The 15,884-nt window shown below is 48.0% G+C and overlaps 1 protein-coding gene across 3 annotated transcripts in view; it reads left to right on the plus strand.

The window, feature by feature from the left end:
* Positions 1-14,481, plus strand: part of aspdh (aspartate dehydrogenase domain containing) — a 38,698-nt gene extending 24,217 nt beyond the window's left edge. For 2 of the 3 annotated variants that reach the window (XM_059960818.1, XM_059960892.1), the window contains 6 exons: positions 82-226; positions 2,377-2,461; positions 3,148-3,297; positions 7,418-7,644; positions 9,089-9,246; positions 14,324-14,481. In XM_059960818.1, the coding sequence (XP_059816801.1) occupies positions 82-226; positions 2,377-2,461; positions 3,148-3,297; positions 7,418-7,644; positions 9,089-9,246; positions 14,324-14,361 (803 nt within the window). In that variant the 3' untranslated portion in view covers positions 14,362-14,481. The remainder of the gene's footprint in view (positions 1-81; positions 227-2,376; positions 2,462-3,147; positions 3,298-7,417; positions 7,645-9,088; positions 9,247-14,323) is intronic. The other variant, XM_059960950.1, reaches the window with a different exon arrangement.
* Positions 14,482-15,884: the final 1,403 nt, after the last annotated feature.

A 15,884-nucleotide genomic window follows, 5' to 3' on the forward strand; every position in this document is an offset into this window, starting at 1 on the left:
TGATGATTTTTGCATTGTCCTGTTCCCGGGGGGGGGGGTGGCTATGCTGTTACTCATGTGTCCTCTTGGCCTTGTCGGCAGGACAATATCTCACCAGGAAGATCACGGAGGAGGGTGAGCAGAACAGTCTGGAACTGGCCTTCGTATGGAACAGGAACCAAGCAAAGATGGATGGAAAAGTCCAAAGGGACCACCAGCTGGAATCTCTCAGCGAGATGGTGCAGAGGTGATGGGTCACCCCCAGATCTGTGGTGAATGTGTGATGTTTCAGGGGGTGTGGACACCGGAAAAGGCCAGAGGCAAGATTGGGTGTTTTAACACTGTAGAGGAACAGGGGAATCTTGGTCTCCACCTCTATAGATCCTCCAAAGTCACCGGGCAGGTTGATAGGGTGGTTAAGAAGGCCATGGCCTGTTGACTTTCATCTGTAGGGGATTGAGTTCAACAGCTGTGAGGTCATGTTGCAGCTCTATAAACCTCTGGTTAGGCCACACTTGGAATATTGTGCTCAGTTCCGGTTGCCTCATTGTAGGAAGGATGTGGAAGCTTTAGAGAGGGTGCCGAGGTGACTTACCAGGATGCTGCCTGGACTAGAGAGAATGTCTTATGAAGTTAGGTTGAGCAAGACCCGGCTTTTTGCTTTGGAGAAAAGGAGAATGTGAGGTAACTTGTTACAGATGTACAAGATGATAAGAGGCATAGATAGAGTGGACAACCAGACACTTTTTCCCAGGGTGGAAATAGCTAACACGAAGGGGCATAATTTAAAGTGATTGGAGAGGAGTACAGGGAGGGATGTCAGAGGTAGGTTTTTTACTCAGAGAGCGATGGGTGTGTGAAACCATCTTGGAGCTGGTTAAAAGGTCGGCCCAACATTGTGTACTGTTCTACATTCTATATTGAACCTGCACAGAATGTAGCCTGAGCACAAGTAGAGCAAACTCCAATAATCATGCTCAGAAATCTCCACCGCTCAACATCTAGCTCACTGGCTGTCTTTTCTCACAGCACACCTTTAGATTTACTGTGTTCAAAGGAAAAATTTTACTCTGCTCTATTACACCCCAGGGTGAATGAGAGGTCTGTTGATGTCTCAGCAATAGCAAGTCCAGGGGGAATGTCTGGAGTCACTGGACTGCGGTCACTGTACTGCCCATCTCATCAGGTTGTATTGGTTGTTTATGTGAATGATTCATAACTCACTCGTAAGGCCAGTGATGTTGTGGGAGTGGAACTGGACTCTCTGACGGTGGTGTCTGAAAAGAGGATGCTGTCCAAGTTGCATGCCATCTTGGACAATGTCTCCCATCCACTCCATAATGTACTGGTTAGGCACAGGAGTACGTTCAGCCAGAGACTCATTCCACCGAGATGTAACACTGAGCATCATAGGAAGTCATTCCTACCTGTGGCCATCAAACTTTACAACTCCTCCCTCGGAGTGTCAGACACCCTGAGCCAATAGGCTGGTCCTAGACTAATTTCCACTTGGAATTATTTACTTATTATTATTTTAATTATTTATGGTTTTATATTGCTATATTTCTACACTATTCTTGGTTGGTGCGGCTGTAATGAAACCCAGTTTCCCTCGGGATTAATAAAGTATGTCTGTCTGTCTGTCTGTCTGATGCATTTCACTATACGTTTAATGTACAGTACTGTGCAAAAGTCTTGGATACCCCACCTATATATACTGTAAATGCCAAAGACTTTTGCACAGTGCTGTAGGTGATGAACTTGTACAGCATGGATAACTTTTCATATTTACATAATTTGTCTTCCCTTTGTATATTGGTTGTTTGTCCATCTTTGTTTGTGGTTTTTAATAGATTCTACTGTATTTCTTTGTATCTTCAATAGGTTTCAAAGGTGCATTTAATGTCAGAGAAATGTATACAATATACACCCTGAAATTCCTTTTCTTCGCAAACATCCACGAAAACAGAGGAATGCCCTAAAGAATGAATGACAGTTAAATGTTAAAACCCCAATTCTTCTGTGAATGCCTACAAGAAAATGGATCTCGGGTAGTATATGGTGACATATATGTACTTTGATAATGAATTTACTTTGAAATTAATGAATATGGAAGGATGATGGAAACAGAAATTGTCTACTTTCAGGCCCATGAGGTGGATCCGGTCAGACTAGATGGGCTGAATGGTCTTATCCTATGCCATAGTGATGCTATAATCCTCATACATTGGGAACCAATCCCTGTAGAGTAGGGTTGGTCAGCAGTACCTGCTTCCCTGCCCCTTTCTACCTCCAGGGGTCTTGTTATCCTTGCGATCAGCCACTGGAGCAGCTGACTGGACATCCAACTGTGTTGCTCCTCTGGCCCTCTTCCCACTGGCTCTTTCTTCTTTCCAGACGTGCGGATCTGATTGTGGAAGTTGCCCATCCTCAGATCACAAAGGAATATGGGGAGGAGATCCTCAGACATGCTGATTTCATGGTAAGGCTGAGGGTGTTCGATGGGACACCCATCGGGGACTGTGGTCTGTCTGACCCCATCAACATACCCATGACTGGAGGGTTCCAGCGCCCCATCATTAGGGAGAGCTCCAGGGAGCTTTTGAAAGACAGAGGATGGCAGAGACCAACAGCAAAGTGATTGAGATGGGGAGGAGGGACACAGACAGGTAAAACCAGCAGCGGAACCCAATCGCAAGAAGATATGGTGAAAAAAAATTAAAAACCTGCACAATCTTGGACAATCTGGACAAACCCTAACCATAACCAATCTAAATCTGATCCAACTAGAGCACAAGCAAAATGAATCGAAACAGAGATGGGGTCCACAAAGAGATGAGAACCAGAGAGCAGTTGATCTGCCACAGATGTCTGTGGAAGCCAAGTCATTGGGTATATTTAAAGCAGAGGTTTAACCTGATCAGTCATGGTGTCAAAGGTTACAGGGAGAAGGCAGGAGAAAGGGGATTATAAATCAGCCGTGATGGGATGACAGAGCAGACTCAACTCAATGTGTCGAATGACTTTGTGCTGCTCCTATGCCATGGTCCTACGGACTCTGCCAGTGCTGACATGAGGATTTGGGAGGAGGGGTGGCAAGGTGGTGCTGGGGGGGGGGGATCACTCAGGGAAGGCAGGGTGCCCATGATTGAATAACACTTCCCCCAGGTTGGCTCTCCCACTGCGTTTGCTGAGCAGCCAGTTGAAGCCAAGTGTCGTGAGGCAGCGAGAAGGCACGGACATACCCTCTACGTACCCAGTGGAGCACTGTGGGGGGGAGAGGACATCCAGAAAATGGCCGACAGCAAGACTCTGAAGGTCAGGAACGCGTGGAGCGCATGCGGGGGGAGGAGGGGACAAGGCGGGGAGGGAGAAGGAGTGGGGTAGAGAACGTTTGTGGTTAGGTCTAGGGTAGAGTGGTACTGAGGATGGGGTGGGGTTAGAGACGAGGTGCTGATGACCTGATTCTGATTTGGGGAAACGATACACCAGATGTGCAATCACGGCAACAGGTGAGATGGGAGGTGGAAGACCCTGAACCAGACCTTGAGAAGCCCCCTTCCCCAGATATGCACTCAGAATCTCACTGCCAAGGGTGGTAGATGAACGTGCAGTACCTTTGCAGATCGGCAGGGATGATGTTGTAGGCATCACGGGATCATGGCTGAAAGATTATAGCTAGGAGCTTGATGTCCAAGGATACACATTGTATTGAAAGAACAGGCAGGAAGTCAGAGGAGGTGGGGTGGCTCTGTTGGTAAAAAATGAAATCAAATCATTAGAAAGAGCTGACATTGGGTTGGAAGGTGTTGAATCATTGTGGATAGAGCTAAGGAACTGCAAAGGTAAGAAGTCCCTGATGGGAGTTGTATACAGACACTCAATCAGTTGTAAGGATGCAACCTACAAGTTACAACAGGAGATAGAAAATACCAACGGGGCAATGTTACAATCGTCATGGGGATTTCAATATGCCCGTAGATTGGTGCTGGATCCCAGGAGAGGCAATCTCTAGAGTGCTCCCAAGATGGTTTCTCTGAGCAGCTCGTGGTTCGGCCCGCTAGAGGATCAGCTCTTCGGGACTGGACGTTGTGCAATGAACCGGAATTGATCAGACAGCTTGAGGAGAACGTGGTCATAATATGATTGAATTCTCCCTGCAGTTTGAGAAGGGGAAGATAAAGTCGGATGTGTCAGTATTACAGTGGGTAAAGGGAATTACGGAGACGTGAGAGAGGAGTTGGCCAGGTTCGATTGGAAAAGGACAATGGCAGGGCTGACAACAGAGCAGCAATGGCTGGGATTTCTGGAAGCAATTTCGAAGCCTCAGGATTCTAAAGAGGAAGACGTATTCCAAGGGCAAGATGACACAACCATGACTAACAAGAGAATTCAAAGCCAACATAAAAGACAAAAATTAGTGTGAAGTTAGAGGATTGGGAAGCATTTAAAAACCAACAGAAGGCAACCCTCCTGACAAAGTAATTAAGGTGGTAAAGATAGAATAAAAAAAAAGCAAGCTAGCCAATAATACTGAAGTGGATACCAAAAGTTTCTTCAGATACATAAAGTGTAAAAGAGAGGCGAGCGCAGTTATCAGACCACTAGAAAATGATGTTAGAGAAGTAGAAATGGGGGACAACAAAATCACAGATGAACTGAATAACTATTTTGCATCAGTCGTCACTGTGGAAAACACTAGCAGTATTGTGGAAATTCCAGGAGTCAGGGGTCATGAAGTGTGTGAAGTTACCATAACCAGAGAGAAGGTTCTTGGGAAACTGAACGATCTGAAGGTGGATAAGTCACCTGGACCAGACGGTGTATACTCCAGGGTTCTGAAAGAGGTGGCTGAAGAGATTGTGGAGGTATTAGCAATGATCTTTCAAGAATCACTGTATTTTGGAATGGTTCCAGAAGACTAGAAAATTGCAAATGTCACTCCACTCTTCAAGAAGGGAGAGAGGCAGAAGAAAGGAAACTATAGGCCAGGTAGTCTGACCTCAGTGGCTGGAAAGATGTTGCAGTTGATTGTTAAGGATGAAGCCTCAGTGTACTTGGAGGTACATGATAAAATAGGCCATAGGTTTTCTCAAGGGGAAATCTTGCCTGACATATTAATAGACGATAGACAATAGGTGCAGAAGTAGACCATTCGGCCCTTCGAGCCTGCACCGCCATTTTGAGATCATGGCTGATCATCTACTATCAATACCCGGTTCCTGCCTTGTCCCCATATCCCTTGATTCCCCTATCCATAAGATACCTATCTAGCTCTTTCTTGAAAGCATCCAGAGAATTGGCCTCCACTGCCTTCCGAGGCAGTGCATTCCAGACCCCAACAACTCTCTGGGAGAAGAAGTTTTTCCTTAACTCTGTCCTAAATGACCTACCCCTTATTCTTAAACCATGCCCTCTGGTACTGGACTCTCCCAGCATCTGGAACATACTTCCTGCCTCTATCTTGTCCAATCCCTTAATAATCTTATATGTTTCAATCAGATCCCCTCTCAATCTCCTTAATTCCAGCTTGTACAAGCCCAGTCTCTCTAACCTCTCTGCGTAAGACAGTCCAGACATCCCAGGAATTAACCTCGTGAATCTACGCTGCACTTCCTCTACAGCCAGGATGTCCTTCCTTAACCCTGGAGACCAAAGCTGTACTCAATACTCCAGGTGTGGTCTCACCAGGGCCCTGTACAAATGCAAGAGGATTTCCTTGCTCTTGTACTCAATTCCCTTTGTAATAAAGGCCAACATTCCATTAGCCTTCTTCACTGCCTGCTGCACTTGCTCATTCACCTTCAGTGACTGATGAACAAGGACTCCTAGATCTCTTTGTATTTCTCCCTTACCTAACTTTACACCGTTCAGATAATAATCTGCCTTCCTGTTCTTACTCCCAAAGTGGATAACCTCACACTAATTCACATTAAACGTCATCTGCCAAGTATCTGCCCACTCACCCAGCCTATCCAAGTCACACACTTGGAATTCTTTGAAGAAATTACAAGCAGGATAGATAAAGGAGAATCGGTTGATGTTATGTACTTGGATTTTCAGAAGGCCTTTGACAAGGTGCCACACATGAGGCTGCTTAACAAGCTAAGAGCCCACGGTATTACAGGAAAGATTCTAGTATGGATAAAGCAGTAGCTGATTGGCAGAAGGCAAAGAATGGCAGCAAAGGGAGCCTTTTCTGACCAGCTGCTAGTGTCTAGTGATGCTTCACAGGGGTATGTGTTGGGACCAATTCTTTTTACGTTATATGTCAATGATTTGGATGATGGAATTGATGGCTTTGTTGCAAAGTTTGCTGATTATATGAAGACAGGTGGAGGGGCAGGTAGTTTTGTGGATGTAGAGAGGCTAAAGAAGAGTTTAGACAGATTAGGAGAATCAGCAGATGGAATACAGTGTCAGGAGGTGTATGGTCATGCACGTTGGTAGAAGAAATGGAAAGGTTGATTACTTTCTAAATGGAGAGAAAATACACAAAACTGAGGCACAAAGGGACGAGAGTTCTTGTGAATTACCTGTGGTGAGGAAGGCAAATGCATCGTTAGCATTCGTTTCAAGAAGACTAGAATATAAAAGCAAGGATGTAATGTTGAAATTTGATAAAGCACTGGTGAGGCTTCACTTGGAGTATTGTGAGCAGGTTTGGGCCCCTGATCTAAGAAAGGATGTGGTGAAACTGGAGAGGGTTCAAAAGAAGTTCATGAAAATGATCGCAGGATTAAATGGCTTGTCTTTGAACACTGTTTGATGGTTCTGTATCTGTATTTGCTGGAGTTCAGAAGAATGAAGGGTGACCTCATTGAAACCTATCGAATGGTGAAAGACCTTGATAGGGAGGATGTGGAGAGGATGCTTCCTGTGGTGGGAGAGTCTAAGACCAGAGGACACAGCCTCAGAATAGAGAGGTGTCCTCTTAGGATGGAGATGAGAAGGAATTTCTTTAGCCAGAGAGTGGTGAATCTGCAGAATTCTTTGCCACAGGCAGCTGTGGAGGCCGAGTCTTTACAAGTCTTATGTATATTTAAGGCAGTTGATAGATTCTTGAATGGTCAGGACATGAAGGGATATGGGGAGAGGGCAGGAGATTGGGCTGAGGGGAAAATTAAATCAGCCAGAACAGACTCGATGGGCCAAATGGCCTAATTCTGCTTATGGTTTTATGATAGCTATTACAGTTCGAGGTGTCAGAGTTTAATTTCAATGTCCTCTGTAAGGAGTTTATACATTCTCCCCATGACTGTGTGGGTTTCCTCTGGGTGCTCTGGTTTTCTCCCACAGTCCAAAGAGGAACTAGTTAGTAGTGTAAATGCCCCACGATTAGGCTGGGGCTAAATCAGTGCTGCAGCTCATTGGGCTGGAAGAGCCAGTACCAAACTGTAACTCTAAATATTAAAAGAAATTTTCCCCTTCCGCCCAGGGACTGAAGGTGACGATGATCAAGCACCCAGACAGCTTCAGGCTGGTGGGCCACCTCGAGGAGCTGAAGGAGAAGGGGAGGGGCGAGTGGACAGTGCTGTACCAGGGCCCCGTGAGGGATCTGTGCCCGCTGGCACCCAACAACGTCAACACCATGGCTGCTGCCGCTCTGGCTGCCCACAACCTGGGCTTCGATCAGGTGCAGGGCTGCCTGGTTGCCGACCCCAGGTGAGTACAACGTAGGGAGAGCTTGTTCTTCTGTGCTCTGGTGGGAAGCAGGGCCTAGGCAGGAGCCTGCGTGGGCGAAGTGAGCAGAGTGCGGGATGGTTGATTGAGACGTGGGCAGCAGCGTTTCAGAGGAAATCACGGAGGCTGGTTCAGTACGAGAGTCCTGACCATCATCACTGTTGCTGCGTTCCCCTTCCCACTTCTACCTTCTGTACAAAGGAGGAGATTCCAGTGAAATCCTCCCTCGCTGGAACAATTAAACATACAACACAGAACTCTACAGTACTTTAGTGTTCTCGTGCAGCGTGTAGAAACTCTGATCTAAACACCAAGTTAAACCGTAGCCAATGAGGACAGGATCGCAGTAAGATTAACCACTTACTGTTGACTCTTCCACAATGATGTATGGTGAAAATTGTTGATAAAACAATTCAAAATATATACAGTATTTGTTTCCTTCTTGGCATCACATTTGCATCATAAATACTTGTAAAACTACAAACCATATTACATTAAGGTCTCATTAAAGTACAACTTACAGTCACAATCTACCTAGGCCATCAACAGCTTTAAATACACTTCAACACAAACTTTCCAGCAATACTTTCAATAGCACAAGAAAGTAAACTTTATCAGCTGTCATTTCTTTTAACAGAATCAGCGTTTACTTCAACATATCAGCTGTCATATGAACTTACGACGTTGCTTCTGTGATGTTTCTTAGTGTGTAGAAATGGAACTTTTCTCACGTTGCTCCTGCACACACAAGCCCCTGCCTTCCCGTTTCTCCAAACCGGTATTTACTCACAAGACGCAGTGAAACCGTGTGTGATGTCATCGCATGCCGCGATACATCACAGATAATGAATTTACCTTCAACAACTGCAACGTAGTTATCAACCTTAACTAGAAAATAATTAAAATGAATTATTCAAAGTGAAAATGTAATAAAGCTAAATAAATGCCTCGAGGGCAACACAAACACAGTACAGGCCCTTCACCCCTCTGTGTTGTGCTGCCACTTTAACCTCCTCCAAAACAATCTAACCCTTCCCTCCTCTGTCACTCTCCAGTTTTCAATCATCCACATGCCTATCTAACAATCTCTTAAATGTGTCTGCCTCTACCACCCCCACCCCCTCCACCCAGCAGGGCATTCCACACACCCACCACTCTCAGTGTTAAAAAAAACTTACCTCTCTCTCCCTCTCTAGATTTTCCTCCAATCACCCTAAAATGATGCCCCTTTCATCAGCCACTTCCGCCCGGAAAGCGTTAACGATGTTACCCAAATCAGCCGCATACGACGAGGATTTTCTGCACACTCTCTGGGTGTTCTAGGACAGTGCGCCAAAGCTGATAGCAAGGAGTGATTATGGTGGGTCTGATGGGGTGGGGGATGTTCCACACTGGTCTGGTAGTCATTTGCTCTTTGACCCCACAGTTTAACGGACTGGCACGTGGTGGACATCGAGCTGAGAGGCCCAGTTGATGAAGCCACAGGTCACCAATTCACAGTGAAGAGCACACGAAGGAACCCCTCCTCACCGGGAGCAGTGACAGGGGCTGCCACCTACGCCTCATTCTGGAGTAGTCTGCTGAGTAAGCACCAGTCTGCATCTCTACCTCAATACGCCAAGGCCAGACAGTCCAGTCACTGGCCGGGCCCGAATAAGTGCCAATCTATGCCCCCCCACCCACCAACAGGCCAGAGCGAGACAGTCCAGTTACTGACCAGGCCCGAGTATTACCAATCTGTGCCCCCCAGCCCTTCAGCAGGCCAAGGTCCAAAAGTCCAGTCACTGACCGGGCCTGAGTATTACCAATCTGTGTCTCTACCTCAATACACCAAGGCCAGACAGTCCAGTCACTGGCCGGGCCTGAGTATTACCAATCTGTGCTTCTACCTCAATATGCCAAGGCCAGACAGTCCAGTCACTGGCCGGGCCTGAGTATTACCAATCTGTGTCTCTACCTCAATACGCCAAGGCCAGACAGTCCAGTCACTGGCCGGGCCTGAGTATTACCAATCTGTGTCTCTACCTCAATACGCCAAGGCCAGACAGTCCAGTCACTGGCCGGGCCCGAGTATTACCAATCTGTGTCTCTACCTCAATACGCCAAGGCCAGACAGTCCAATCACTGGCCAGGCCCGAATAAGTACCAATCTATGCCCCCCACCAACAGGCCAGAGCGAGACAGTCCAGTTACTGACCGGGCCTGAGTATTACCAATCTGTGTCTCTACCTCAATACACCAAGGCCAGACAGTCCAGTCTCTGGCCGGGCCTGAGTATTACCAATCTGTGCTTCTACCTCAATATGCCAAGGCCAGACAGTCCAGTCACTGGCCGGGCCTGAGTATTACCAATCTGTGTCTCTACCTCAATACGCCAAGGCCAGACAGTCCAGTCACTGACCAGGCCCGAGTATTACCAATCTGTGCCCCCCACCCCTTCAGCAGGCCAAGGTCCAAAAGTCCAGTCACTGACCGGGCCTGAGTATTACCAATCTGTGTCTCTACCTCAATACACCAAGGCCAGACAGTCCAGTCACTGGCCGGGCCTGAGTATTACCAATCTGTGCTTCTACCTCAATATGCCAAGGCCAGACAGTCCAGTCACTGGCCGGGCCTGAGTATTACCAATCTGTGTCTCTACCTCAATACGCCAAGGCCAGACAGTCCAGTCACTGGCCGGGCCTGAGTATTACCAATCTGTGTCTCTACCTCAATACGCCAAGGCCAGACAGTCCAGTCACTGGCCGGGCCCGAGTATTACCAATCTGTGTCTCTACCTCAATACACCAAGGCCAGACAGTCCAGTCTCTGGCCGGGCCTGAGTATTACCAATCTGTGCTTCTACCTCAATATGCCAAGGCCAGACAGTCCAGTCACTGGCCGGGCCTGAGTATTACCAATCTGTGTCTCTACCTCAATACGCCAAGGCCAGACAGTCCAGTCACTGGCCGGGCCTGAGTATTACCAATCTGTGTCTCTACCTCAATACGCCAAGGCCAGACAGTCCAGTCACTGGCCGGGCCCGAGTATTACCAATCTGTGTCTCTACCTCAATACGCCAAGGCCAGACAGTCCAATCACTGGCCAGGCCCGAATAAGTACCAATCTATGCCCCCCACCAACAGGCCAGAGCGAGACAGTCCAGTTACTGACCGGGCCTGAGTATTACCAATCTGTGTCTCTACCACAATACGCCAAGGCCAGACAGTCCAGTCACTGGCCGGGCCCGAATAAGTACCAATCTATGCCCCCCACCAACAGGCCAGAGCGAGACAGTCCAGTTACTGACCGGGCCTGAGTATTACCAATCTGTGTCTTTACCTCAATATGCCAAGGCCAGACAGTCCAGTCACTGACCAGGCCCGAGTATTACCAATCTGTGTCTCTACCTCAATACGCCAAGGCCAGACAGTCCAGTCACTGGCCGGGCCTGAGTATTACCAATCTGTGTCTTTACCTCAATATGCCAAGGCCAGACAGTCCAGTCACTGGCCGGGCCTGAGTATTACCAATCTGTGTCTTTACCTCAATACGCCAAGGCCAGACAGTCCAGTCACTGACCGGGCCCGAGTACTACCAATCTGTGTCTTTACCTCAATATGCCAAGGCCAGACAGTCCAGTCACTGACCGGGCCCGAGTATTACCAATCTGTGTCTTTACCTCAATACGCCAAGGCCAGACAGTCCAGTCAGTCCAGTCACTGACCGGGCCCGAGTATTACCAATCTGTGTCTTTACCTCAATATGCCAAGGCCAGACAGTCCAGTTACTGACCGGGCCTGAGTATTACCAATCTGTGTCTCTACCACAATACGCCAAGGCCAGACAGTCCAGTCACTGGCCGGGCCCGAATAAGTACCAATCTATGCCCCCCACCAACAGGCCAGAGCGAGACAGTCCAGTTACTGACCGGGCCTGAGTATTACCAATCTGTGTCTTTACCTCAATATGCCAAGGCCAGACAGTCCAGTCACTGACCAGGCCCGAGTATTACCAATCTGTGTCTCTACCTCAATACGCCAAGGCCAGACAGTCCAGTCACTGGCCGGGCCTGAGTATTACCAATCTGTGTCTTTACCTCAATATGCCAAGGCCAGACAGTCCAGTCACTGGCCGGGCCTGAGTATTACCAATCTGTGTCTTTACCTCAATACGCCAAGGCCAGACAGTCCAGTCACTGACCGGGCCCGAGTACTACCAATCTGTGTCTTTACCTCAATATGCCAAGGCCAGACAGTCCAGTCACTGACCGGGCCCGAGTATTACCAATCTGTGTCTTTACCTCAATACGCCAAGGCCAGACAGTCCAGTCAGTCCAGTCACTGACCGGGCCCGAGTATTACCAATCTGTGTCTTTACCTCAATATGCCAAGGCCAGACAGTCCAGTCACTGACCGGGCCTGAGTATTACCAATCTGTGTCTTTACCTCAATATGCCAAGGCCAGACAGTCCAGTCACTGACCGGGCCCGAGTATTACCAATCTGTGTCTCTACCTCAATACGCCAAGGCCAGACAGTCCAGTCACTGGCTGGGCTCGAATAAGTACCAATCTATGCCCCCCACCAACAGGCCAGAGTGCGACAGTCCAGTCACTGACCGGGCCTGAGTATTACCAATCTGTGTCTTTACCTCAATATGCCAAGGCCAGACAGTCCAGTCACTGGCCGGGCCTGAGTATTACCAATCTGTGTCTTTACCTCAATATGCCAAGGCCAGACAGTCCAGTCACTGACCGGGCCCGAGTACTACCAATCTGTGTCTTTACCTCAATATGCCAAGGCCAGACAGTCCAGTCACTGACCGGGCCTGAGTATTACCAATCTGTGTCTCTACCTCAATATGCCAAGGCCAGACTGTCCAGTCACTGACCGGGCCTGAGTATTACCAATCTGTGTCTTTACCTCAATATGCCAAGGCCAGACAGTCCAGTCACTGGCCGGGCCTGAGTATTACCAATCTGTGTCTTTACCTCAATATGCCAAGGCCAGACAGTCCAGTCACTGGCCGGGCCCGAGTATTACCAATCTGTGTCTTTACCTCAATATGCCAAGGCCAGACAGTCCAGTCACTGGCCGGGCCCGAGTATTACCAATCTGTGTCTTTACCTCAATATGCCAAGGCCAGACAGTCCAGTCACTGGCCGGGCCCGAGTATTACCAATCTGTGTCTTTACCTCAATATGCCAAGGCCAGACAGTCCAGTCACTGGCCGGGCCCGAGTATTACCAATCTGTGTCTTTACCTCAATATGCCAAGGCCAGACAGTCCAGTCACTGGCCGGGCCCGAGTACTACCAATCTGTGTCTTTACCTCAATATGCCAAGGCCAGACAGTCCAGTCACTGGCCGGGCCTGAGTATTACCAATCTGTGTCTTCACCTCAATATGCCAAGGCCAGACAGTCCAGTCACTGGCCGGGCCCGAGTATTACCAATCTGTGTCTCTACCTCAATACGCCAAGGCCAGACAGTCCAGTCACTGACCGGGCCTGCCGATCATGTTACATCTTTAGCCACTGGAACCAGAGAACAGGCATTTGATCCACCACATTGAGACGACCCTTTAACCTGGAGGTGAGGAGGGGAGTTTCTTTAGCCAGAGGGTGGTGAATCTGTGGAGTTTGTTGCTACTGACAGCTGTGGAGGCCAAGTCACTGAGTAGATTTAAAGCAGAGGCTGATACCTTCCTGATCAGTCAGGGTGTCAAAGGTTACAGGGAGAAGGCAGGAAGATGGGGTTGGGAGGGAAAATAAACCAGGGGTGATGGAATGGTGGAGCAGATCGATGGGTCGAGTGGCCTAATTCTGCTCCGATGTGCTATGGTCTATTGGAGAGCAGAGAAAATGCTAAGGAACTCCGGTTCTGTCAGACCTGATAGCGACTCCCCATTCCTGCCTAGTGTTATCCCGTCCATTAACCCCCCTCCCTGATGGTCACCAAGTTATAAACCAATTGAGCAGTTCCCCAGCAGTTCCCCCCCCCCCGCAAAAAAAGTCAGGGAACAGGGGCAACATAGACCACTCGGCCCCTGGATTCCGCCCTGCTATTCACCATGTCTCCGCCGATCTAGACTACCCGCTTGCTCCAGTTCCCCGAACACCTAACTCCCCGTTTCCCTGTCCCCGGGGCGACCCCGGGCCTCTTCTCACCGGTACCCCCTCCGGGCTCCAGGTCCTGGTCCCCAAGACCCGGACACGGGTTCCAAAACCATCCGGTTCCCCTCCCCAGGACCAATCGGCCCCTCCAGTCCCTGCTGGGAACGGAATCGCTGCTCCGCGTCCCAGCGGAAAACGAAGCAGGCTCAGTTCGTGGAACCGGTCAAGGGATTTTTTTTAAATTGAAGATAAATTGTTGTTAAAGCGGCTGTTTAAAGCACGAACGTCTCGGGTCATGCAGAGCAGATGGAGCGTTTTCTCTGCCGCTCCGAATTGTGGGAATACGACCCGCCTTAATTGCGTTCCCTTTATCGTCATGTGTTGTTACATTCCACTGATTTGAAGTCAGTGAACTCTGTTACTGCATCCTGATAAATCAATCAGACTAGACCGTTGTATTCCTAGACTGTCCCATCAAATAGGGTTATTTTACCCACCGGGCTATTTTACTTCCTTTCCGTGCAAATATTTAATTGCTAACGTCCTCACTTTATTGTTCTTCCTCAGACTGCAAAGGTCACGGGGGAAAACTCTGTCTCTGCTGATGATCCGTCCCAACCAAACATTATGGAAGACTGCGTCAGCGTTTAGAACTTAAGCGAGTGATACGACATTGTAGGAAACCATAATTCCTCACACAAACAATAAAATCGCGATCTATATTATTTGTGTCACGTCTGGAGTCTCTTTTTGGGGGAGGGCGGCAAGCACCTCGTGCAACCAGGGCACTGGTTGACTGGTTTACAATCGGGTTCATGATCACAAAATGGCAATCGAGACAAACCAGGAAATTCTAGGCAGGTCAGCTTGTATCAGTGATATATTGTAGAAGATGTTTAAGGATAGGAAAGTTCAAAGTAAGTTTGTTATCAAAGTACATATATGTCACCATATAGAACCCTCAGATAATTTCTTGCGGGCGTACTCAATAAATCCAATGACCACAATAGAATCAATGAAAGACTGCACCAACAGGGCAGACAACAAACTGTACAAATACAAACAGAGGGGTAATAACTGTTCCTAAACCTGGTGGTGTGAGTCCTGAGGTTCCTGTATCTTCTTCCTGACGGCAGCAGTAAGAAGAGAGCATATCCTGGATGGTGGGGTTTCTTGACGATGAATGCCGCTGTCCTGCGATGATGCTTCCTGTAGATGAGCTCAATGGTGGGGCTGGGCTGTATCCAATACTTTTTGTAGGGTTTTCCAGGGCATTTGGGGTTTCAATACCAGGCTGTGATGCAGCCAGTCAATATACCCTCCACTGTTCATTGATAGAAGTTTTAGATGCTATGCCAAATCTTCACAAACTTCTAAGGGTTAAAGGCGCTGCCGTGCTTTCTTCATAATTGCACATGTGCTGGGCCCAGGAATGTACAGTTGCTCCACCTCTGATTCCCTGATGAGGACTGGCACATCGAATTCTGTTCTCCTTCTCCCGAAGTCCCTGGTTTTGCCAACATTGAGTGAGAGGTGGTTGTTGTGGCACCACTCAGTCAGATTTTCAATCTCCCTCTGAAATGCCAATTCATCACCACCTTTGAATTAGCCTACAACAAATCAGAGGTGTTGTCAGCAAACTTAAATATGGCATTGGAGCCAGACCTGTTTGAGTACAGACTTATCACTGGAAACGTCCTGTCTCTCAGACGTGATTAGAACTTTGATGATCGACAAGGACAGGACAGTGGATGTTGTCTACCTAGACTTCAGTAAAGCTTTCAACAAAGTCTCTCATATTAGGCTGATGCAAAATGTAATGAGCTCTTTGGGAACGTGCGGGGCACCGAAGAACATTGGGCTCCAAGGCCTTTAGAGCACCTGAACTGGTTACTTGTTGTTTAATGAGAGTCGTTAATCATTTAGAGCTCCTTGTAACAAGTCTCCTGATGTTTCTGTTTAAGCTGATTAAGTTTACTTTGATAGGTTCAGGGATTCCGTGTTACTTGTATTATTGAAGTGTATGCCCGATTAGCACTAATTGCGGAGGCCTAGTCTTGAGAATGTTATTTTTCACGGTGTTGCTCAGCCAAGCCACTGATGTTCTTTTGGAATTATTATGACTGAA

Source organism: Hypanus sabinus, chromosome 1 (assembly GCF_030144855.1).
Source record: "Hypanus sabinus isolate sHypSab1 chromosome 1, sHypSab1.hap1, whole genome shotgun sequence".
NCBI classification, from domain to species: Eukaryota; Metazoa; Chordata; class Chondrichthyes; order Myliobatiformes; family Dasyatidae; genus Hypanus; species Hypanus sabinus.